We start from the raw sequence: 25465 nt of genomic DNA, 5'->3' as shown, positions 1-25465 counted from the left end.
GTTTAATTTACTTCTTTGTAATGTAATTTGTAATTTCTCAGTTATTTAATCAGTCCTGTTACTTTATGGTGGTGTAATTTTATTTTTACCCATCGCGTTGTAATACAAATTATTGTAATAAAATGATGGTGTGATCTTAAAACCCATCTATTATATCTTGAATAGTGGCGCAGTAATATTGCCCATACTCTATAATATATTATGCACTTCATATATATTATGTGAAGGTTTTTATCCTCACATTTAATTTTATTTATGGTATGGTGTAGGTTTATTACCCATACGTCAATATTTAAAGGGTGGTGCGGGTTTATCGTCCACGCCTTTACTGCTTTACTGTCATTTAAATGTATGGAGCAGAATTAGTGCCCATACAAGCACATTTACTTTATCGTAAATTTACTTTAAAGGGTGGTGCGGGTTTATCGTCCACGCCTTTACTGTCATTTAAATGTATGGAGCAGAATTAGTGCCCATACAAGCACGTTTACTTTACCGCACATTTAAGGTATGGTGCGGGATTAACGTCCATACAACAAGCAATTTAATTCATGAATTTATCATCAATTAATATACCTGAATAATGAAATTCCTATTAATAAGTGGCTTAATGTTCCAGATCTCGAGCCTAAAGTTTTGGACAACAAATTCATGACAATTTATCATCAATTAATATACCTGAATAATGAAATTCCTATTAATAAGTGACTTAATATCTCAGATCTCGAGCCTAAAGTTTTGGATGGCAAATTTGGCAAAACTGGAGTTTGCTGCCTTGGACCTTTCCGGGGACAACTTTTTATCATGGGTCTTGGATGCCAAAATTCATCTACGAGCCAATGGCCTCGGACAAACAATTGTAGATGAGAATGATGCTTCGCCTGAAGAGAATGCGAAGGCCATGATCTTTCTTCGCCGCCACATTAATGAAGCGCTGAAGAGCGAATATGTGGTGGTTGATGAACCGTTGGTTCTGTGGAAAGCTCTAGGTGAAAGATATGATCACCAGAAAACGGTGACTCTCCCAAGAGCTAGATACGAATGGACCCACTTGAGATTTCAAGATTACAAGTCAGTGTCCGAGTATAACTCTGCTATGCACAGAATTACCTCATTAATGAGGCTATGTGGGGAAAATATATCTGAGGAGGATATGCTCGAAAAAACTCTGAGCACTTTTCATGCTTCAAATGTCCTCCTTCAACAGCAATCCAGACATAGCGGTTTCAAGAAGTACTCGGAACTTGTATCTTGCCTCTTGTTAGCTGAGCAGAATAATGAGCTCTTATTAAAGAATCACCAATCTCACCCAACGGGCTCAGCACCACTTCCTGAAATAAATGCTGCATCTCAGGAAGTGAATGCCACTTCATCTCGTGGTAGTATCCACAAACGTGGGCGATGGGGCAAGCGTGGCCACTGGCAAGGAAGTAGAAAAAATCGTGGTGCTCGTTCAGAGGGTTTAGGTCCAAGGAGTGGTCCATCCACGAATGGCAAAAATGCATCTCGTAATAAAGGAAAGGCACAGATGAGCCATGTGCCTAGAAATGTTGAAAGCCCTTGTCACAGATGTGGTGCAAAGGGACATTGGGTGCGCACATGTCGTACACCCAGGCATTTGGCGGATCTTTATCAAGCTTCACTTAAGAATAGGAAAGTGGAGATAAATTACATTGATCATGCTCCGCCAGCCAAAGATGGCTCATCAGAAATATCACGTCAACTAAACAAGACGCATCTAGATGTTTCTGATTTTGTTACTAAAAGAGGGAATGAAGGTTATGAGTCCGAATTAGATTAAATTCCTTAATGTACTATTTGTATTAGCTGAAGTGTTGTTTAAATTTCAATCCAATAAAAGTGGTAATGTTGTTTTCTTTATTGATTCAGCTTATTTTACTTATTTGGTAGCATGGATGTAAATCCTCAAAACAAAGGCTATGGCAAAGATATTTGTCTCGCAGACAGCGCAACTACTCATACGATCCTTCAAGATCGGAAGTATTTCTCAAAATTAATGCTTACAAAAGCAAAGGTAACAACCATATCAGGTCCTGCAAATCTGATTGAAGGTTCAGGAAAAGCCCAAATTATGTTACCGAATGGAACAATACTGTCCATTCCAGATGCTTTGTATTCATCTAACTCTAGAAGGAATCTGTTGAGTTTCAAAGATATACGTTTGAATGGCTACCATGTTGAAACAAAGAAAGAGGAAAACATGGAATATCTTTGTATTACCTCCAGTGATACCCAAAAGCGTATACTGGAGAAGCTTTGTGAGCTCTCATCGGGGTTGTATTACACAACCATACGGACAATTGAGGCACATAGTATCATGGACCAAGAGTCCACTGGCTCAAATGCTTTTAAGCTTTGGCATGACAGGTTGGGTCATCCTGGATCCACCATGATGCGTAGGATCATCACCAACTCTAAAGGACATCCCTTATTGACTAAACACATTATGTTATCAAGTGACATCTTTTGCCGAGCTTGTTCACAAGGGAAGTTGGTGATCAGACCATCACAACCAAAGGTTGATGTTGAGTCTCCATCATTTTTGCAGAGAATTCAAGGGGACATTTGTGGACCTATTCATCCCCCATGTGGACCATTCCGGTACTTTATGGTCTTGGTGGACGCATCTACCCGATGGTCACATGTTTGTCTTTTATCTACTCGGAATATGGCATTTGCTAGGCTTTTGGCTCAGATAATTAAATTACGAGCCCAATTCCCAGATTATCCCATTAAGTCAATCAGACTCGATAATTCTGGTGAATTTACATCTCAAACTTTTGATGACTACTGCATGTCACTAGGCATTGATATTGAACATCCTGTTCCCCATGTGCATACTCAAAATGGCTTGGCAGAAGCTTTAATTAAACGCCTTCAATTGATAGCACGCACTTTGCTAATGAAAACAAAGTTGCCAATTTCTGCTTGGGGATATGCCATTTTACATGCAGCATCACTTGCGCGATTGAGGCCTGTTGCCAACAATCAATGTTCTCCAATACAACTCGTATTGGGAAATCAACCAAACATTTCACATTTAAAAATTTTTGGGTGTGCGGTATATGTGCCTATTGCACCACCGCAACGTACTAAGATGGGCCCTCAACGAAGATTGGGAATTTATGTTGGTTTTGATTCACCATCTATCATCAAATACTTGGAACCCCTGACGGGTGATATTTTTACCACACGATTTGCGGATTGTGATTTTGATGAGACAATCTTCCCACCATTAGGGGGAGAAAAATCTGTGTCTAAAGAACAAGGCAAACTCATTCCTGAAAAACGACATGAATTGTCATGGAATGTATCCACATTGTCTCATCTCGATCCTCATACTGCTCAATGCGAAAACGAAGTGAGAAGGATCGTTCACCTCCAAAGTATTGCAAATCAGATGCCAGATGCATTTAATGATGCAGCAAAGGTGACAAAATCTCATATCCCAGCTGCAAATGCACCCGCACGGATTGATGTCCATGATGGACAAAGCAATGTGCCAGCAAATGGTTCATCTGCTGCACGCCTAAAACGTGGCAGACCACTAGGCTCAAAGGATTCAGTTCCTCGAAAGAGGAAGTTGATGGACAAAATGAATCCAAATGAAATTAATAGAGAGCCCACAATTCATAATTCAAATGCCCCTAAAGAGGGACAGGTACTTCTTGACAAGGAAAACGTCATTGGTGAGACAAGTGCACCTAAAGTGGCAACCGTACCTGAAAGTCAAGAAATCTCCATAAATTATCCGTCCACTGATGAATTGTGGAGTAGAAATGAGATGATCATCGATGATATATTTGCATTCTCAGTGGCTGCTGAAATCATAAAAGATGATGATATTGAACCGTGCTCTATTAATGAATGTACACAGAGGCAAGATTGGCCTAAGTGGAAAGATGCAATCCAGGCAGAATTAAATTCTTTAGAAAAAAAGAGTGTTTTTGGACATATTATTCCAACTCCACCCAATGTGAACCCTGTAGGTTACAAGTGGGTTTTTACAAGAAAGCGCAATGAGAAAAATGAGATCTCAAGGTATAAAGCGCGACTCGTTGCGCAAGGTTTTTCACAAAGGCCTGGAATTGATTATGTGGAAACGTACTCTCCAGTAATGGACACAATTACATTCCGTTACCTAATAAGTTTGGCGGTTTCAGAAAAACTTGAAATGAGACTCATGGATGTCATTACCGCATATTTGTATGGAGAATTGGATACAGATATATACATGAAAGTTCCAGAAGGATTCAGGTTGCCTGAAGCAGCCAGAAACAAACCACGGGACATGTTCTCAGTTAAATTGAGAAGATCATTATATGGGCTAAAACAATCTGGACGAATGTGGTACAATCGTCTCAGTAAGTATTTATTGAAGGAAGGATACACAAATGATCCTATTTGCCCATGTGTGTTTATTAAGAAATCAGAGTCTGGATTTGCGATAGTGGCAGTATATGTCGACGATATGAATCTAATTGGAACTTCTGAAGAGCTTCAAAAAACTGTTGATTATCTCAAACGTGAGTTTGAGATGAAGGACCTTGGAAAGACAAAATATTGTCTTGGCTTGCAGATTGAGCACAGTGCTAATGGAATTTTGGTGCATCAATCAACTTATACTGAGAAAGTATTAAAACGGTTTGGCATGGATAAAGCCCATCCACTTAGCACTCCAATGGTCGTTCGATCGCTTGACACTAAGAAAGACCCATATCGTCCAAAAGGGAATGATGAAATGGTCCTTGGTCCAGAAGTACCATATCTTAGTGCAATAGGTGCTTTATTGTACCTAGCACAATGTACCAGCCCAGACATATCATTCTCAGTAAATCTGTTAGCAAGGTATAGTTCTGCTCCAACAAGGCGACACTGGACCGGCATCAAACATGTTCTACGATACCTTCGTGGGACAACAGACATGGGGTTATTCTATTCCAGTGAATCGACCAACGCACAGAGTATTATTGGTTATGCTGATGCAGGATATCTCTCTGATCCACATCAAGGACGATCACAGACTGGGTATGTATTTACATGTGGAGGAACTGCGATCTCATGGAGCTCAACAAAACAAACATTAGTGGCCACATCTTCCAATCACTCAGAAATACTTGCCCTCCATGAAGCCAGTCGTGAATGCGTTTGGTTAAGGTCGGTAATCCATCACATCCGAAGCACATGTGCCCTACCCTCAACAACAGACACTCCAACAATTCTGAATGAAGACAATGCAGCTTGTATTGCTCAGATCACAGGAGGATATATCAAGGGTGACAGGACCAAGCACATATCACCAAAGTTTTTCTATACACATGAGCTCCAAAAGAGTCAAGAAATCAAAGTCAGACAAATCCGCTCAAGTGATAACCTGGCAGATCTCTTCACTAAATCATTGCCGAAATGTACATTCCAAAAGTTAGTGCATGGCATCGGATTACGACAACTCTGCAAGCAATCAAGTTGGAGCATGCAAAATCAGGGGGAGCATTCAAGAGTCCTCTAACATAGGACATATGCACGTTGTACTCTTTTTCCTTCGCTTAGGTTTTTTTTTCCCACTGGGTTTTTCCAAGCAAGGTTTTAATGAGGCAACCAATCTAGGGACATGTGGTCTCCAAGGGGGAGTGTTGTAAAGATAAACATGTGGAGCCCACAAAGAAATTAAGCAAACATCTATGGGGCCCACAAAGAAATTAAGCAAAGATAATTTGGAGGTTTCTTACCTGTAGACTCACGGGTGCAGGTATCTCAGCCTATAAATAAGACCATCAGAAGAAGAAAAAAAAAGAAGAGGAGAAGAGGAGGAAAGAAGAAAGAAAGGAAGAGGGTGAGTGAAAAGAGAGAAAATTCAGTAAGCCTCATATATTGCAAACTCTAAAGTTGTAGCTCTATTATTTGATTTAGTGAAAAGGTTACTGCTGCTGCTCTCCGAGGACGTAGGCATAGCCGAACCTCGTTAAATACTGTGTCTCGTCTACTTTACATTCAGCTCAAAATTCACCACATATCTCATGTTATTTTATAACATGCACTATCATATGAAATTATTATCACACCATACGTGTAGCGAAACATGAATAGTTTTCTTTTTTTTTGAAACAAAAGAAAAGGATGCAACATGAGGTCACCCATCCTTCTATTACCTAGCCCAAACTCGCTTAGGAGTTCTGATGCGTTGGTATGATCGCATCCAAAACTGTTATTGGTGTGATACACAAAAATCTAGCTCGCCATATTCACCCGTCACCAACACAAACCACGCGCTCCCTTAACCAATACAAACTACATGCTGCCATCTGAACCGCTCATTTCACTTAAACCCAACGCATTTTTCACTGTGTGTTTCTCGCCTTCTCCCTGTAGCGCGTATATATTGAGAGCCGTTATCCCTCATATATAAGCCAGCAAATTTGGGGCTAATTTTTCCTTTTCTTGCTTCACTTTACTTGCGCATTCGGTTTCTTTCTTTTAAACCCTCTCGGCAGATCACAGCCTTCGAGACTGTAAGGACGGCGATTCTCCGAGTAGCAGAAGATGAAGATTTTTGTCAAGACTCTCAAGGGCACTCACTTCGACGTCGAAGTGAAGCCTGAGGACACGGTTAGCCTCAATCGTTCTGAATTCAAATATTTAAATATTTTAAATTTCGTGTTTTTTTTAAAAATTAAATTTTCAATCGCGCATTATGATCGTAATTGGAGTGTTTTCTAGGGTTTTGGTCTCGAATTTCTGTTTGTTTCGCAATTTGGTAAAGACTTAATGTGCAAGCTTTAACTGGTTTTTCTGTTTTTGGCTTGTGTACGTCAATTGGACTTAGGTTTTTGCTTCTAACACGTTGAGTATTTTTGGTTTATGGTGGAATTGGAGTCTGGGAATTTACGCTTTCCTTGTTAAATTACTTGTTCCTTTTTTTTTTTCTTCTTTCGTTTATGTGTTTATCGCAATTTTCAAGTTATACGGTATGGCTGACTTTGCTTAATTATAGAGTACATTCAGCTTTCTAGATGCAGGAATTGTAGTTCGGTGTGCTTATAAATTTACTTTGCTATAATTACTGACTACTTTGTCTAAAATTACATTATTGATGACTAACCACTACTCTTTCCAGGTTGCTGATGTGAAGAAACAGATAGAAACTAGTCAAGGTTCAGATGTATATCCTGCCTCACAACAGATGCTCATTCATCAAGGAAAAGTACTTAAAGATAGCACAACATTGGATGAAAACAAAGTGGCTGAAAACAGCTTTGTTGTGATAATGTTGACAAAGGTATTTTTATTTTTGTATTCGATGCTTTAGAGTGCTACGTTTTCCATTTAATAATAGTGGTCTAAATCTACCTTTTTAAAATAACACTTGACCTAGATTTGTAGGAAACATCATGTATATCATGTACTTGTTTTGGATTATGTCGGAACATAGTTTTAGCTTTAGGAAAGAGGGATCAAACCAAGAATATAGTGGTTACAAATGAGAATTCAAACTGGCACCAGTGAGCTTATAAACCATGTTGAATTGAATTCTTGATAAAGTAGTCACAGTAGGTGAGCTTGGAAGTAATAAATACTACAGTGGTGACAGTAATTGTGCTTGTATTATAGCTAATGTCTTGCTAAACAACCATCATGGAAACGGAATTTATTATATGGCATTCACTACTTTTGAAATTTCTATTTGGTGCTAATGTCTTATTCTTGTATTGTGATTTCCCTGTTTATTCACGTCTGGTTTGAGCCCACCTCCGGTCATTCCCTAACATACAATTTGTTTTACTTGAAGTTGGTGATGTTGTTTTGATTGCCCTATTTGGTTCACATCTGATTTATGCCAACTATTTGTGGTGTTGAAATTCCTTCTCCCACCAGATAATGTTGCTCAATCTTCAATTCTTTGTTGGTTTAGAATGATGACAAGTTGTTTTGACTTACTTTATATACCTAAAAATGCTAGAGTAAGAGCTCGTCTGGTGAAGGTTCAGGTGCATCAACTGCGACTACAACTAAGGTAAGACAAATTTTTTTCATTGTTTTTTCAGTGATTTGTTTTCTCTGTGGAAGGTGCATGGATGTTACCACTTGCTTTGGTTCAAATTGTTGGGATTCATCTATAGTCTTATGTTAATTTCTATTCTTCACAATTTATCTTTATAATTAGTTTTTCATTCAGTACAAATTGGATTATTTCTGTTATATTTTAGTTTCGTTAGAGCTGAGATACTGTTAAATGTAGAGTTGGTCCGTGTATATACTTTGATTTGCTTGTTTGACTTTAGAAGAAAAATTATGAGCCTGGGATTATAAAAAGAGAAAAACCTTTACACAGACTTAGTGAAGTAAACAAGTTCAATAACCCAGATATATTTGCATGCATGTCTTAGAACGAACTAAAGCTTTCCTTTTGTTTTATGTTGGGCTGTGAGTATAGTTACCGAGTGTTGTTTTTATGTGCAGGCACCACAGCCAAGTGCACCTTCTGCTGCTCCAACTGCGACATTAACAGCACCTCAGACTCCAATACCAACCTCAGCACCGTGAGTCTTGTTTTGTATAAGCTTTAGTTGTACCAAAAGTATGATATTCATATTTCCTTATACATATTGTGTTTGTAATTTTTCTTGATTTCTCAGGCCTGCTTCTGTTACCACACCTGCTCCCGTCTCTTCAGCTACCACAGAGTAAGTAATTTTGTTCCTTCCGGTGATGCTTTCAGTTTGAAATCTGTAGCCAATGCCCCCCAACTCTTCCTCATTAAGTTCTTCATTGGCTTTATATATTCTTTTGTTTCCTAAGACAATTCTTTGTAATTGTTGAAGCAGGGTAGAATCTGATCCCTACGGCCAAGCAGCATCTGATCTGGTAGCAGGAACTAACTTGGAGGGAACAATTCAGCAAATTCTGGATATGGGTGGAGGTACTTGGGACAGGGATACTGTTGTACGTGCTCTTCGTGCTGCTTTCAACAACCCAGCGAGAGCTATTGACTATCTTTATTCTGTAAGTGGAGATATTATTATGAAAAATTCAGGAGTTGCTCTGCTCTCTTAGTTATATATCTTATACATCGTGATTCTCTGTCAAATTTCAACAATGGTAACAATGTTGAGTAGTTTTGTAGAAAAAAGAGTTGATAAGAGTAGTGATTTTCAGAACCAAAAAGCAATGGTTATCCCTGCTCTTCGATTATTATTGTCTTTTCCTCTTGATGCCAATTTGGTATTTCTTGAAGGGTATACCTGAGCAACCTGAAGTTCCACCTGCAGCCCGTATTCCTGTGAGTGGGGAAGTTGCAAACCTTCCGGCACAACCTCCACAATCAGCACAACCAGCAGCCACTCCACCAAGCGGACCTAATGCCAATCCTTTAAACCTTTTTCCACAGGTACTCATGCAGAATCTGGAATTAATTATGGTGGAAGAATTTTTTAGTGATACACATGCCTTTTATGGAAACAGGGCCTTCCGAACGTGGGTGCTGGTGCTGCTGCTGCAGGCAATCTTGATTTTCTTCGTGACAGCCAACAGGTCATTTATCTCCCTCTCTCCCTCTCTCTATCTATATGTTTGCATGTGCATGTGTGTATGCATTCATGTATGAATGAACCCACACTTAAACATTGTGGTGTTTTTAACTCTCGATTTGGTGTTGTTTGTCTCAGTTCCAAGCCTTGCGAGCTATGGTGCAGGCTAATCCACAAATATTGCAGGTACTTCTTCCCAACCCAAATGTTGTTTAGTCGTCCTGTTCTTTTGGCAATAATTCTTCTATTTTTGTTACAGCCTATGCTTCAAGAGTTAGGGAAACAAAATCCTAATCTTATGAGGCTAATTCAACAGCATCAGGCTGACTTCCTTCGCCTGATTAATGAACCTGTGGAAGGTGGAGAAGGGTAAGGAGTTTACTATCTTACCTTTTATGTACTCTTTTAGTCTTTGGGGTTTGTTGTTGGTTATGTGTATGTTACATGATTATGTATGTTTATATTGCTCATTTGTCACTTTGTTTCAGGAACATATTGGGCGATGCAGCGGTGCCGCAGTCAATAAGTGTCACTCCTGAGGAGCGTGAAGCTATAGAGCGTGTAAGTTCTCCCTTTTTTATATAAACATTATATTTAATACATGCAATGCACATGAAATGTAGCTTAAATCATGTGAAATAACAAATTTGAACTTGATTTGAAGAATACTTTTAAGATGAAAACAGGAAACACTGCCTAATCACCTAATTGAACAAAATTAATTAAAAATTCATCGAGTGAAAAAGTTTATTTGTGATTTCCATTTAACCAAATACGCTTGGTAAGTATCTGAAAAATGAGAGGGAAGGGAGAGATCTAGAAAAACTTGATGAATGTCCAATCATTAGTCTCGAGGGTTTGAAAGTCTTCAGTTTTGGTCCAATCTTACTGATTTAAAACAGTGATTTTCATGAACTGATTTAGCTTTATGGTTACGGTATCGGCGTTTTATGCTTTGCACATTTGCATTACATGTGTTTTAATTCTTGCTAACAACTTATTACCTCTCAGGGAGTTGTGTGTATTGGACCTTAGAAGTTTTAGTTTGCTTATTGTGGCTATTTTTTTATCCACTTTTTTCGTAAGGGACTTGTGGTTTCAGTGGTTGTTAGAGTTCTAAATATCTATGATTTATTCCTGTTGTTCTTTGAGCAGACAATTTGCGTTCTTATTGATGATATGTTTATCCTTGCCAGCTTGAAGCAATGGGATTTGATCGAGCAATTGTATTGGAGGTTTTCTTTGCCTGCAACAAGAACGAAGAGTTGGCTGCCAACTACCTCTTAGACCACATGCATGAATTTGAGGAATAATCTATGGAATATCAGCCGTCCAACCCCCTGTTAAATAAAAAAAGAATACAAAAAAGAATATAAAAAACCCTCTTCTCATCGCTTTCTTTTGAATTTTATTGCAATTTTATTTTCTTTCACATTTAGCCTTTTATAAGTTTGGAGTCTGGATTATGTGGATTGTCTATAGTTTACTAGTCAAGTCAGAAATTTCTTCCCAAATCCAATCTTTCATTTCTCAGGTACATGCAATTGATTTTTATTTTTATTTTCGGTCGATTTCTTATGTTGTGAATATGAATAAGTTTTTAACAAGCACAATTTCTAGTTATGATTTGGGTGAAAGTTATACATGTTTTCCTTGTCATTTTTATCACCGCGTTTTTGTCTGGAAGCATAGGGATTGAAGTAGTGCAACAATCATTGATCTGGATGAAGGAGAAGATGCATATTTTTACATGGACAAAGGACTTGCCTGTTGGTGGTGGGCTGGCTTTCTCCACCTTCATATTTACAGACTGATGACTTCCCTCTGGCCTTCTATTGTGACTCAACACAAAAGTGACGTGTGTCTTTTTTTTAATTGTCAAAACAGTTTTTTTTTTTCTTCACTTTTATTGAACCCCTAGCTTTTCATTTTTACTTCAATTTTTCTCAACCATTTGAAAAAAAGAAGAGATATTTAGTCATATACCCATTCTTAGCACTAAAATTATAAATAAACCCTACACTATTTAATTTATATAAACAAACTCAAAAAATAACAACTGATCTTATTGATTTTAATTTTGATTATTAAATTACTTTAATGCTATATTGAGTGTTTTGGGTTTTTTAATGAGGTTTTTGGGTTGAGTTTGTTTTAAGAAATTAATGGCAGTTTTGTAATTTAAAAGAAGTTAAAAGCTTTTTTCTTATATTGTAAATGAGCTTTGGGTGTGTTTCTAAAGTCCATTTCATATATGATTTTTTTTTTTTTTAAAAAAATTTGGGTTACTATATTGGGTATAATAGTGAATCCCAAAAAAAAAAAAAATTTCCTTACTCAGTTACAATTTTAAGTCTTTGTGGCCCTTTGTTTTGTTTTGGTAAAACATTTGGGCTTCAATAAAAGTGAATGAGAAGGAAGAAAAGTTTTGACAATTCAAAAAGAGATGACACATGTCACTTCGTGGTTGAGCTACAAATAATAGGTAAGGAAGTAAGGAGGGAAGTATTTATCCTTATTAATATACTTGTCGTATGTTTATATTCGATAAGGTTCACATCAGAAGGTGTTGGGAAGAGTTGTGAACCAAATCAATTGTTGCAGAAAAGAGTTTGAACAATGCAGGGAAGGTTCCTAAAGCAACTTGATTATGGTAGTGGTCAATGCAGTTAGTTTACCATACAAAGATAAAACAAGTAAATTTGGTTCCACCCTCCAACCAAATGAGAAGTAAAACTAATACGAACAAGTTTGATTTTCTAAAGTGATGTGAAGACTCTATTGACCTTAATTCTTTTGGTGGATTCCATTCAATTTCTCTTCTTTGTTTCTTCCTTCTTTTCTTTTTTTTTTGGGTCCGACTTAATTTATTTTTATGTGGATTTTAATTTTGAGGGTATTTAAGCCTATAAAAGTGAGTTTCAGGTTTTTTTTTTTAATTAAGTTTTTTAAAAAATTAACATTTTTAAAAATATAGGGTAAATTTGGGCTTTTTTTAAATTTATAAAAACTTGTGACAAAACTACTTCAATATTAAAATTGACCTAAAAAAAAGTGCTGCTAAATGAATCCTAAAATTAATTAAATACACCCCGCCGCCCTTACATCCTATACGCACGCTCTCTTATTTATTTCTTTGTTTCTTTCTCTCATCATTTTCTACACGTGTCACGAATTCATCTGTTATGTTATGTGGTCGAGGATTTCACTAGTCATGTAGTGAAATAACTTCATAAATTGTTGTACACCACCTGAACTAAAAAATCAACCAATTTAACACCCAAATTAATTAAAATTGCCAATTTTGCTCTTGTCATTAAGTTTTGTGAATTTCATCCAATTTTTTGTTAACTATAAGGGTAAACTTGTATTTTTTATTAAAATAAATAATAAATCAATCAAACAAAAAGAAAATAATAAGGAAAAAAAAAAAAAAAAAACCAGCCCCATGCACTACTCTCTCTCTTCTTCATGTAACAAGAACATATTGGTTCTCTCCTTGACGTAACAAAAACAGCTCGGTTTATGAGTTGTTATTTACATTTTTTTAGTGTAGCAATCTTCAACCCATCAATCAATTCCCAATCGAGCCATCATTATAGTCAATTCCCAATCGGGCACCAAGACCCACCTCCCGATCACCCTTCACATGAAGTATGACACCGACGCCCACTCCCATCTCTGCTGCCTTGTCCTCCCCTCCAATTCTGATTCCTATTCCGAGCCTCACGAGAAGTCTATTTCACTACAAGAGATTCATGCCTACATTAAGGCTGAAAACATGAGCTTGGATGAGCCTTGTCTCTTCTCTGCCGGTTGGCTTTTAGAGGGAGGATGCTGGGGGTGGGACTGGGTAATCTGTGCGCCGCCAAAAAATCTGGGTTTTGGAGGGGCTCGGTATAGGGATGGCAAAAATCCCCGTAGGGGCGGGTCCCCGTCGGGTCCCCGATCCTAACGGGGGGAGATTTCGGGTCTAAATGGGTATCGGGTAAGGGGATCCCCGAACTTGAAAAATCCCCGACGGGTATGGGGAGGGGATGGTATTGGCGTCCCCATCCCCGAACCCGGCCCGAAAATATATATGTTTATATTTAATAAATAAATAAATATTTATAATATTTATGTTTAACCCTAAGTTAACTTCCCTCTCCTAATTCTTCCTAATTTTCTATGGAATTTCATATTGATGTGATTTTAAATAGTTGAGTTGAACTTTATAGTTAATTTGGATGTGTTGAATGATAAGTTAATATGAAACTTAATGTTAAAATGTATGATAAATATTTTTTATGCAAAAAAATCGGGGATTCGGGGCGGGTATGGGGGATAGTCCCCCGACGGGGACGGGGACGGGGATTCCCCGAAACCTAATAAACGGGGATGGGTTCGGGGATGGGGGCGGGGATGGAGAGCGGGGATGGGGATGGTATTGTCATACCCGGCTCCTACCCGACCCGTTGCCATCCCTAGCTCGGTAATCTGGGTTCGATGGGCAAGGTAATAGGTGATGAAAAGAAGTTCATGACTTCTGCTTTGCTTTCCTAATTTTGATTTTGCACTCTTAAATGTGATTTTGCATGTTAATTTATTGTAGAATTGTTGAATAATTGGAACACCCACCCTATAAGAGCACTTCCACCCATTTACCATGGCAAAGGACAAGGGGAGGAAAGGGCAGATACTATTCATGTGAATAGTGGCAGGCCTTGCAAAAAGTAAGGTGTGTTTCCATCCATTGCCATAGCAAAGGGCAAATACTATTCACATTTCTTTTTTTTTTCTTTTTTTTTTTTTTAACCTAAACAATTTATTTGGAGAAGATTTCGGTTCTCACGTGTCAATATTTATTATAAAATTCATATCTCATAATTCAAATGAATTTTTCGGATAAAATTTTTAGATAATATTCAAATTTCAAATTTCAGATAAGATTTCCACCCTCTAAAATTGCGCAACGTATCATCTCTATCTTCTAAATCTCTCTATAAAACCAGAGGCTCAGCTCATACCTCTCACACTTGATCTTCTCTATCTTTTCATTTCTCAAATTTTAGATTTCATGCTCCATTCTCAATGTCAGACATGAGGAGATGCTTGGAGAGGCAAAAGCGAGAAATTAAAGAAAGAAGGTGTAGACGAGCTACAGAAAAAAAGGTGCAGCAAGAAGAAGATGAACAAGTTGCTATGGTAGTGGGTTTGCTAGATCTAGAAAGCCAAGGCCGCCGCCGTGGTTCACAAGTCGGCCGTGGCCCGAACCTGGATAGACATATGCATTCTCGGGGTAAGAATCTTTTGGAAGATTACTTTATCCCAAATTCTGTGTACTCCAATGATGATTTTCGAGGGCGATTTAGAATGCAACCTCATTTGTTCAATAAAGTCATGCATGATATTTGCAATTACGATGCATACTTCGTTCAGAAGTGTGATGCTATTAGGGTTTTGGGGCTTCTTCAAGAACAAAAGCTTATAGATGTTATACGAATGATGGCGTATGGTTCATCTGCTAATTAGGTGGATAAGATTGCTAGGATGAGGAAATCCACTACTCTAGATACCTTGGTCAGATTCTGTGATGCAATTGAAACTCTCTACACCAGGGACTACCTTTGCAAACCTAAGCATGTGGACCTCTAAAAGCTTCTACAAAAAGCCAAAACTCGAGGTTTTTTAGGCATGATTGGAAGCATCGACTGTATGCACTGGCAATGGAAGAATTGCCCAACTCTCTAGCAAGGAGATTATGGAAATAGAAAGGGGCAAAAAAGTATCATCCTCAAAGCCGTTGCTGGATTCGATACATGGGTTTGGCATGCGTTCTTCGGAGTTGCCGGATCTCAAAATGACTTGAACGTGTTGGATTGGATCAATCCCCGGTATTCAATGATGTCTTGAGAGGTGAAGCCCCAAATATTACATATGAAATCAACAATACCATCTACTGGAATGGGTATTATCTAGCAGACGGCATCTACCTGAGGTGGACCACATTTGTCAAATCAATTTCGCATCCCTGATCCGAGAAAGAAAAATTATTTTCTGCCTATCAAGAGGGTTACAGGAAAGATGTCGAAAGGTGTTTTGGTATCCTCAAAGTAAGGTGGGCGATTATTAAGGGTGTTGCGCGTATGTTTGATGAAGAGGTGCTGAGGAGCATTATGATGACTTGTATAATCCTCCATAACATGATTGTGGAGGATGAGTATGATTATGATGCTCTAGACGTGTTCGAACCGGATCCCATGAACACGGCCTTGACAAAAATTTATGAAAGGCCCATGGGCCCAAATGGACAACCAGTGGAGCATGAATCATTGGTTAGGGATGGTCGTTTCATGAACCGTACGATTGATCGATATACGAAGATGCAATCGTCTTATATTCATGAACGACGTTAAGTTGACTTGATGGAACATTTATGGGCAGTGAGAGACAATGGCGGTGAATGAAGTGAGGTGAAGATCCTTTGTTTTAACCTTGCTTTGTGTTGATGTTTTTTTTTTTTTAATTATGCTTTAGTTGTGGTTTTTTTAAAAAAAAAAAATTATTCTATGCTTTGGTTTTTTTTTTTTAATTATGTTTTATTTGATGTATACAATGTGTTGAATAAAAAGGTATTTTATTGAATGATTTCTTTATTCACTCAAAGAAAAAGCAATACAACTAATTAAGAATTACTACTAATTAAATCAAAGACAAGAATTAGAACTACTTTAATACAGAACATTAAAATACAATGAAATTAAAGGCAAGCAAACTAACTTAATGGTTTTGATCATTTAACCAATCGGTGTTGCTAGGTCCATTGTCACAGAAAAATCTTCTTCTCATAACATCCCTTCGTTCTAGCTTCCAAAATTGTTTTGTTTCAGGGGACATATGGCTTGTATCCATGGCCATGGTTTCCCGATCCTTCTTCTCAATGTCTTGTTTGCGTACATACTCTATTTCTCTTGCATATTCTTCATTCATTGCATTCTCGTCCGCATTTTTTTCATGTCTAATGCAATTCTCATGGTGCCGTTCCTTGCAATTTGCTCCAAATTTTTTGCAATATCATTGTTGGAAGTACTCCATCTCTTCCCCTTTGTCGCCTTTCAACCAATAGGCCTCGGCTCCTTTTGAATTGGTGAGTCTTGACTCATTGGTGAATCCAAAGGCGAATTCGATGCCGTTGAATCATAGAGTGGCGTCTCATTCAACACAACGGTCGGACCCGTGGGAATAATTCTGAATTGTTTGCAATTTTTCATCACCTCCCAACATTGTTGATGGTTGAAAGATTTGTCTTACCCAATGGCACCGAACCACATTTGTGCTTACATAATCTATTAAAAAAATAAAATTGGAAAATGCAAGTAACATTACAAAAATATTGCAAATGCACGAAACATTAAAAAGAATATTGGAAATGCAAGAAACATGAAAAAAAAAAATTTAGGACATTAAATTTAATAAAACGGAAATTAAAAATAATTTACCTTATTGCTAAGATTTTCGCCGCTTTGATGGTTGTCCCTCACCTTTTCTAACACATCTCTCCATTTCCCCAACACTTTGTTCAAAAATTTTCACCTACTACCCAAGGCCATTTTCGTACAAGTCGAACCTGATGTTTCACAAAATACCGCATGAATATTTTTCCACATATGATAGAATTTCATCTTATTGCCCTTGATCGAACAATGACCAACTTGGACCCAAGACTCATACAATAGAACATCTTCCATGGTTGTCCAAGTTCGTCCGGCTTTGATGGAAGATGCCGTAAAATGGTGAATAAAAATGAAAAATGAAAATGAAGAAATTTTTGTGTAGAAAGTGAAAAATAATAAAAGGAGAAGAAAATGTATGATGATTTGGTGTTGAAAGTGATCAACATTGGTAGATATTTATAGATAAAAAATTCCAGAATTTTTTGGTAAATTTTTTTTTCATATTTTTTAAGCCTGAAAAAAGGGCAGCCGTTGGATTTAAAGGAAAAAAACTATCGGAGCGACCAGAACACGCCACATGGCTTGTTACCGTTGGTCCGTTAGGGCTGACGCCAGCTTGGGGCCAACGCACGGTAATTCAAATTTTTTTTAACGTTGGCACGTGCAATTTTTTTAAATCCGGGCCTGCATTCGGGCTCGAGGTCAGGTTGGTTTGGCTTGCGTGCTTGCCAGGTTACGTGGGATCCATAGCTTGCCTTAGCAAGCCTGGCCTGCTGGAAGCGTTGACCTGGGCAGGCTTGGGCCCTGTTCTGCTCAGGCTGGAGTCGATGGGTGGAAACGTTCTAACAGAGGAGAGAAAAAGACGAGATGGGGAGAGAGTAACCTTTTTTTTTTTTTCCTTTTTTTTAATAACTATTTTAGTTTTTATAGTAATAAAAGAAAAAATCAAATAGTAAGTCACATGGATGAGACGTGATTTTTTTGACGGAAATGGATGAAATTTGAAAAAAATTAACAAGAAGGGCTAAATTGACGATTTTAATTAATTCGGGGGCTAAATTAACTGATTTTTTTTTAATTCAGGGAGTTAATTTCTACAAGAGTCATAATTCCGGAGGTACAACGAAAAATTCTCTCTAATTGGAAGGAATTACGTATAAATTTGATTAACGAGATTAACAAATGGACAATGCTTGGCTCTGATACCTCAAAAGTCATTCCTCCTCCACATACGATGTGGCCTCTTTACAAAAAGACACAATTTTTTTTAATATCTTTTTTTCTTTCAACTCTTTTAACCCCCAAGTTCTAGTTTAACTCAGGTCACTCTCTTTCTCTCAGAGAGGCCTTTTCTTTTGACAACCACTTAACTCCAATCATCGACAACATAAACCTTCATACATTGGCCACGTAAATATCCGGACACCGACAACGTAAATCTCCGGCAAACTTCTCCCCCTATTTGATTATTTCCTTTTGGGATGGTTAGTCCAACAACAATATTTCCCTTTCTTAATTTCTCTTTTATTTTTGGAATTTTAGTTTTCATAATTCCTATACATGGCAGATTCTTCATATTGGGGGTTGATTTTCATAACCATTTTCGATGAGTGGATTTCTTATGTTTATATGGTTTATCAAAGTAGCCTATTTGTAATGAACTTATGTTGATAAATATATAAAACATATATTTGATTTGTAATATAATCTTATCTTTTCTCCTTGTAAGCTAACTAGGCTTTTATTTTGGTGAAATAAATGGTATAAGTTGCAGCCAACATGTTTGAAGAAATGTCTAAACCAAGTTGTGATCTTGTTGTTTTTCTTTTCTTTTCTGTTTTTGTGATTTCTATTTTCTTAAATGATTTTAATTTCTAAATATGATCCAGTGGTTCTAATTGACAGTGGCGATAAGCAAGGGTCTGGAGACTTCAAAAAAGTTGAAGTTTGCTATTGAGGAGGCTTGAGTTAAAACCAGCCAACAAGACTTGGGTTAGAGAGTTGAAAGAAACAAAAAAACAAAAGAAAAAAGAAAAAGAAAAAAGAAAACATGTGTCTTTTTGTAAGGAGGCCACGTCCCATGTCAGGAACCAAGCATAACTTTCCTGTCACAGGCCACTGTAAGCAAAACACGTAAGTGTCCCAAGCCAATAAAATATCGACAGCTGGCACCTAATTTTACTTCCAATTTTAAATATTAAAAAATGTTCAGCACCCACATTCTCTTCTCTCTCTTCCGCATCCCTCTCTCTCATCCATTAATCTTTTCTCTTTCTTCACTTTAGTCACTCCTCCTTCATCATCAGCCACACACCCCTGCATTCCTATTTTTCTCTTCAATCAGTAATCCTTCATTACCCACACTCGGTATTGATCTCTCAGTTTTAATTTTAGTGAGGTCTATTTATTGGAGAAATCTGGCAAATTTGTAAATGGTGGAGTTGAGAAATTTTGGGTTGGCTTCGGTTTTGTGGAGGAACAGTTTACGTTTTGGGGAAGAAAAACCATTTCCGGCATCACTCTCTCTCCTCCAGATCTGAGGAATCTCTTTCCTCTTTTTTTCTTCAAATTTTATTATCTATTGGGCAGTTTTGGAAAATTTGGAATGGTGAAGCTGAGAGAGCTTGGGTTCTGTCGGGGAACAGTGAAGGTGCGGTTTTGGGGAGAAAAATCGCACCATGTATTGATTTCTTCTCCAGATCTAAGGAATCTCTCCTGCCATTCCATTATCACAAAGTATTATCCCTTTTCACCTTCAGTTAAATATATTAAGCCAAAAAAAAAAACAGAGAGAAATCAATATATGATGTGTGGGTGTTGAAGAAGTGACTGAAGAGGAAGTGAAACACCAGAAATAGAAGAAGAAAAAAGTTTTTTTTTCTACGGACTGAGGAATGGGGGAGAGAGAGAGAAGAGAAAGAACAGGGGTGAAATTACTTTGTAAAATTTTAAATTGAAAAACAAATTGATTATTTGGGCTGAGTGATTGAATTGAAAAAGAGGAGTGAATGCAGGCGCGTGTGGGTGCTGATGATGGTGGAGGAGTGAATGGAAGAGATAGATTAATGGATGAGAGAGAGGGATGCGAAAGAGAGAGAAGAGACAATGGATTCAGAACATTTTTTTAATATTTAAAATTGGAAGTAAAATTAGTTGCCAGCTGTCGACATTTTATTGACTTGGGATACTTACGTGGTTTGCTGACAGTGGTATGCCCTGTGACAGGAAAGTTTTTCTCGAGCTTTTGGAACGGTCCACATCGGCGGTGTAGGAGTCAATCACAAAGATGCTCTTCCCTTCGAGATGCTCTTATCAGACGCAAAAATCTCGCAATATTCACCAGGTACACAAACCACGCGCTACCTTAACAAACGCAAACTACAAGCTGCCATCTGCACCGCTCATCTTAAACCCAACGCAGTTTTCATTCTGTGTATCTCGCCTTCTCCTTTTAGCGCGTATACATGTGAGCCGCTAGCCCTCGTATATATTTAAGCCAGCAAATTTGGGCTTTGTTTTTCTTTTCTTTATTTACTCTTGCCTCACTTTACTTGCGCATTCGGTTTCTTTCTTTAAACCCTTTCAGCAGATCACAGCCGTCGAGACTGTAGAGACGGCGATTCTCCGACTAGCAGAAGATGAAGATTTTTGTCAAGACTCTTAAGGGCACTCACTTCGATGTCGCAGTGAAGCCTGAGGACACGGTTAGCCTCAGTCGTTTTGAATTCTTTCATTTTTTTAGTTACGTGTGTTTTTGAAAAAAAAATTCAATCGCGCATTATGATCGTAATTGAAGTGTTTTCTGGGGTTTTGGTGTCGATTTTCTATTTGTTTCGCAATTTGGTAAAGACTTAATGTGCAAGCTTTAACAGGTTTTTCTGTTTTTGGCTTGTGTACGTTAATTGGACTTAGGTTTTTGCTTCTAACACTTGTGAGTATTTTTGGTTTATGGTGGAATTGGAATTTAGGAATTTACGCTTTCCTTGTTAAATCACTCGTTCATTTTTTTTCTTTCGTTTCTTTGTTTATCGCAATTTTCAAGCTCTATGGTATGTCAGACTTTGCTTCATTATTGAGTACATTCAGTTTTCTTTATGCAGGAAATGTGGTTGGGTGTGCTTATAAATTTACTTGCAATAATTACTGGCTACATTATTCACAAAAAACCACTATTCTTTCCAGGTTTCTGATGTGAAGAAACAGATAGAAACTAGTCAAGGTTCAGATGTATATCCTGCTTCACAACAGATGCTAATTCATCAAGGAAAAGTACTTAAAGATAGCACAACATTGGACGAAAACAAAGTTGCTGAAAACAGCTTTGTTGTGATAATGTTGACTAAGGTATTATTATTTTTGTATTCGATAGTTTAGAGTGCTACATTTTCCATTAAATAATAAATTAGAGACAGTAATTATGCTTGTATTATAGCTAATGTCTTGCTAAACATCCATCATGGAAATGGAAATTATTGTATGGCATTCATTTCTTTTGAAATTTCTATTTGGTGCTAATGTCTTATTCTTGTATTGTGAATTTCCTGTTTATTCACGTCTAGTTTATGCCCAACTCCTGTCATTCCCTAATGTAAAATTTGTTTTACTTGAAGTTGGTGATGTCGTTTTGATTCCCCTATTTCGTTCGCATCTGATTTATGCCAACTATTTGTGGTGTTGAAATTCCTTCTCCCACCAGATAATGTTGCTCAATCTTCTCTTCTTTGTCAGTTTAGAATGATGACAAGTTGTTTTGACTTACTTTATATACCTAACAATGCTAGAGTAAGAGCTCGCTTGGTGAAGGTTCAGGTGCATCAACTGCGACTATAACTAAGGTAAGACACATATTCTTTTTCATTGTTTTCTGTGATTTGTTTTCTCTGTGGAAGTGGCGGGGAGTTTACCACATGCTTTGGTTCAAATTCTTGGGATTCATCTATAGTCTTATGTTAAATTCCATTCTTCACAATTTATCTTTATAATTAGTTTTTCATTCAATACACGTTGGATTACTTTCTGTTACATATTAGTTCCGTTAGACCTGAGATACTGTTAAACGTAGAGTTAGTGTGTGTATGTACTTTGATTTCCTTGTTTGACTTTAGAAGAAAAATTATGAGCCTGGGATTATAAAAAGAGAAAACCTTCTACACAGACTTAGTGAACTAAACAAGCTCAGTAACCCAGATCTATTTGCATGCATGTCTGTGGACGAACTAAAGCTTTCTTTTTTATCTTTTTATGTTGGGCTGTGAGTGTAGTTACTGAGTGTTGTTTTATGTGCAGACACCACAGCCAAGTGCACCTTCTGCTGCTCCAACTGTGACATTAACGGCACCTCAGGCTCCAATACCAACCTCAGCATCGTGAGTCTTGTTTTGTATAAGTTTTAGTTGTACCAAAAATATGATATTCATATTTCATTATACATGTTCTGTTTGTAATTTTTCTTGATTTCTCAGGCCTGCTTCGGTTACCACACCTGCTCCTGTCTCTTCAGCTACCACAGAGTGAGTAATTTTGTTCCTTCCATTGATGCTTTCAGTTTTAGATCTGTAGCCAATGTCCCCCGCCCCTTCCTTGTTAAGTTCATCACTGGCTTTATATATTCTTTTCTTTCCTAATACAATTCTGTGGAATTGTTAAAGCAGGGTAGAATCTAATCCCTACGGCCAAGCAGCATCTGATCTGGTAGCTGGAACTAACTTGGAGGGAACAATTCAGCAAATTCTGGATATGGGTGGAGGTACTTGGGACAGGGATACTGTTGTACGTGCTCTTCGTGCTGCTTTCAACAACCCAGCGAGAGCTATTGACTATCTTTATTCTGTAAGTGGAGATATTATATTGAAAAATTCAGGACTTGCTCTACTCTCTTAGTTATATATCTTCTACATCATGGTTCTCTATCAAATTTTCAACAATGGTAACAATGTTGAGTAGTATTGTAGAAAAAAGAGTTGATAACAGTAGTGATTTTCAGAACCAAAAAGCAGTGGTTATCCCTGCTCTTTGATTATTGTTGTCTTTTCCTTTTGATGCCAATTTGGTATTTCTTGAAGGGTATCCCTGAGCAACCTGAAGTTCCACCTGTAGCCCATATTCCTGTGAGTGGGGAAGCTGCAAACCTTCCAGCACAATCTCCACAATCAGCACAACCAGCATCCACTCCTCCAAGCGGACCTAATGCCAATCCTTTAAACCTTTTTCCCCAGGTACTTATCATGCAGCACCTGTGATTAATTATGGTGGAAGAATTTTTCAGTGATACACATGCCTTTATGGAAACAGGGTCTTCCGAATGTGGGTGCTGGTGGTGCTGGTGCAGGCAATCTTGATTTTCTGCGTGACAGCCAACAGGTCATTTATCTCCCTCTCTCTATTTATATGTTTGCATGTGCATGTGTGTGCATTAATGTATGAATGAACCCACACTTAAACATTGTGGTTTTTTTAACTCTCGATTTGGTGTTGTTGGTCTCAGTTCCAAGCTTTGCGAGCTATGGTGCAGGCTAATCCACAAATATTGCAGGTACTTCTTCCCAACCCAAATGTTGTTTGGTCACCCTGTTCTTTTGGCTATAATTCTTCAATTTTTGTTACAGCCTATGCTTCAAGAGTTGGGGAAACAAAATCCTAATCTTATGAGGCTAATTCAACAGCATCAGGCTGACTTCCTTCGCCTGATTAATGAACCTGTGGAAGGTGGAGAAGGGTAAGGAGTTTATTATCTTACCTTTTATGTACTCTTTTAGTCTTTGGGGTTTGTTGTTGGTCACATGTATGATACATGATTATGTATGTTTATCTTAATCATTTGTCTCTTTGTTTCAGGAACATATTGGGTGATGCAGCAGTGCCGCAGTCAATAAGTGTTACTCCTGAGGAGCGTGAAGCTATAGAACGTGTAAGTTCTCCCTTTTTTATATAAACACTATATTTAATACATGCAATGCACATGAAATGTAGCTAAAATCATGTGAAATAAAAAATTTGAACTTGATTTGAAGAATACTTTTAAGATGAAAACAAGAAACACTGCCTTTAATCACCTAATTGAACAAAATTTATTAAAAATTCATTGAGTGAAAAAGTTTATTTGTGATTTCCATTTAACCAAATACACTTGGAAGTATCTGAAAAATGAGAAGGAAGGGAGAGATCTAGAAAAATTGATGAATGTGCAATCATTAGTCTCGAGGGTTTAAAAGTCTTCAGTTTTGGTCCAATCATTACTGATTTAAAACAGTGATTTTCATGAACTGATTTAGCTTTATGGTTATGGTATCAGTGTTATGCTTTGCACAATTGCATTACATATGTGTTTTAATTCTTGCCAACAACTTATTACCTCAAGGAGTTGTGTGTATTGGACCTTGAAAGTTTTAGTTTGCTTATTGTGGCTATTTTTAATCCACTCTTTGCGTAAGGGACTCGTGGTTTCTGTGGTTGTAAGAGTTCTAACTTTCTATGATTTATTCCTGTTGTTCTTTGAGCGGACAATTTTCGTTCTTATTGATGATTTGTTTATCCTTGCCAGCTTGAAGCAATGGGATTTGATCGAGCAATTGTATTGGAGGTGTTCTTTGCCTGCAACAAGAATGAAGAGTTGGCTGCCAACTACCTCTTAGACCACATGCATGAATTTGAGGAATAATAATCTATGGAAGATCAGCCATCCAACCCCCCTGTTAAATATAAATAGAAAAAAAGAATATAAAAACCCGCTTCTCAGGGCTTTCTTTTGAATTTTATTGCAATTTTATTTTCTTTCACATTTAGCCTTTTTTTTATAGTTTGGAGTTTGGATTATGTGGATTGTCAATAGTGTACTAGAAATGTCAAGTCAGAAGTTTCTTCCCAAATCCAATCTTCATTTCTCAGCTACATGCAATTGAATTTTTTTATTTTTGGGTCGATTTCTTATGTCGTGAATATGAATAAGTTTTGAACTAGCCCAATTTCTAGTTATGATGCAGTTGGGTGGAAGTGATGCATCTTTTCCTTGTCATTTTTATCACGACATTATTGTCTGGGAAGCATAGCCATTTAAGTAAATATATATAATCATTCAAAGATTATCTCTATAAAAAATCACTTGAATCTAATATCATTTTACCAACCAATTGAGTTATTAAAATTTTAGTACTTTTTTGAAACATTGGGTTCATTGATATTGTAGGACATAATTGGATGTTGAAACGGTTTTCGATTTGTCTAATTTTTTGTAAGGATGATCTATGAATATAGACTTAAAAAATTGATGGTTTGGATTGTTGAAAAAAAATTGGACTCTAAAAAGTGTTTCAAATAAAATTATTTGAGGAATCTCTTAATAGAAGATGAGTGTATAATATTTACTGATTGATGTGTGTATATAAAATTCCCTTCAGTTAAGGAACCCCTCAAATAGTGTTATTGACATGAACAAAAGACCTGCCGGTCGGTGATGGTGGGTTGGCTTTCTCCACCTTAATATTTAGA

At 37.3% G+C, this 25465-nt stretch overlaps 3 protein-coding genes across 3 annotated transcripts; all 3 read left to right on the top strand.

Moving 5' to 3' along the window:
* The first annotated feature begins 742 nt into the window (after positions 1–742).
* On the top strand, positions 743–2070 carry LOC117617419. Its single transcript, XM_034346783.1, has 3 exons — positions 743–1015; positions 1208–1756; positions 1912–2070. The coding sequence occupies exons 1-3, from the start codon at positions 743–745 to the stop codon at positions 2068–2070; spliced, it is 981 nt and encodes a 326-aa protein (XP_034202674.1).
* A 4347-nt stretch (positions 2071–6417) lies between these two features.
* LOC117614175 (ubiquitin receptor RAD23c-like) lies at positions 6418–11188 on the top strand. Its single transcript, XM_034342896.1, has 12 exons — positions 6418–6627; positions 7136–7297; positions 7979–8032; positions 8479–8558; positions 8655–8702; positions 8844–9021; positions 9254–9406; positions 9481–9549; positions 9684–9731; positions 9805–9914; positions 10034–10106; positions 10742–11188. The coding sequence occupies exons 1-12, from the start codon at positions 6562–6564 to the stop codon at positions 10856–10858; spliced, it is 1158 nt and encodes a 385-aa protein (XP_034198787.1). The 5' UTR covers positions 6418–6561; the 3' UTR covers positions 10859–11188.
* A 9069-nt stretch (positions 11189–20257) lies between these two features.
* LOC117635905 (ubiquitin receptor RAD23c-like) lies at positions 20258–24992 on the top strand. The gene is made up of 13 exons (XM_034370290.1): positions 20258–20447; positions 20568–20685; positions 21164–21325; positions 21763–21816; positions 22268–22347; positions 22444–22491; positions 22633–22810; positions 23044–23196; positions 23273–23341; positions 23466–23513; positions 23587–23696; positions 23816–23888; positions 24522–24992. The coding sequence occupies exons 2-13, from the start codon at positions 20620–20622 to the stop codon at positions 24636–24638; spliced, it is 1158 nt and encodes a 385-aa protein (XP_034226181.1). The 5' UTR covers positions 20258–20447; positions 20568–20619; the 3' UTR covers positions 24639–24992.
* Positions 24993–25465: the final 473 nt, after the last annotated feature.

The sequence above is a fragment of the Prunus dulcis genome, chromosome 1, assembly GCF_902201215.1.
Source record: "Prunus dulcis chromosome 1, ALMONDv2, whole genome shotgun sequence".
Taxonomy (NCBI): Eukaryota; Viridiplantae; Streptophyta; class Magnoliopsida; order Rosales; family Rosaceae; genus Prunus; species Prunus dulcis.
Note: the sequence above shows the minus strand (reverse complement) of the source record. Positions and strands in the feature narration are given on the sequence as shown.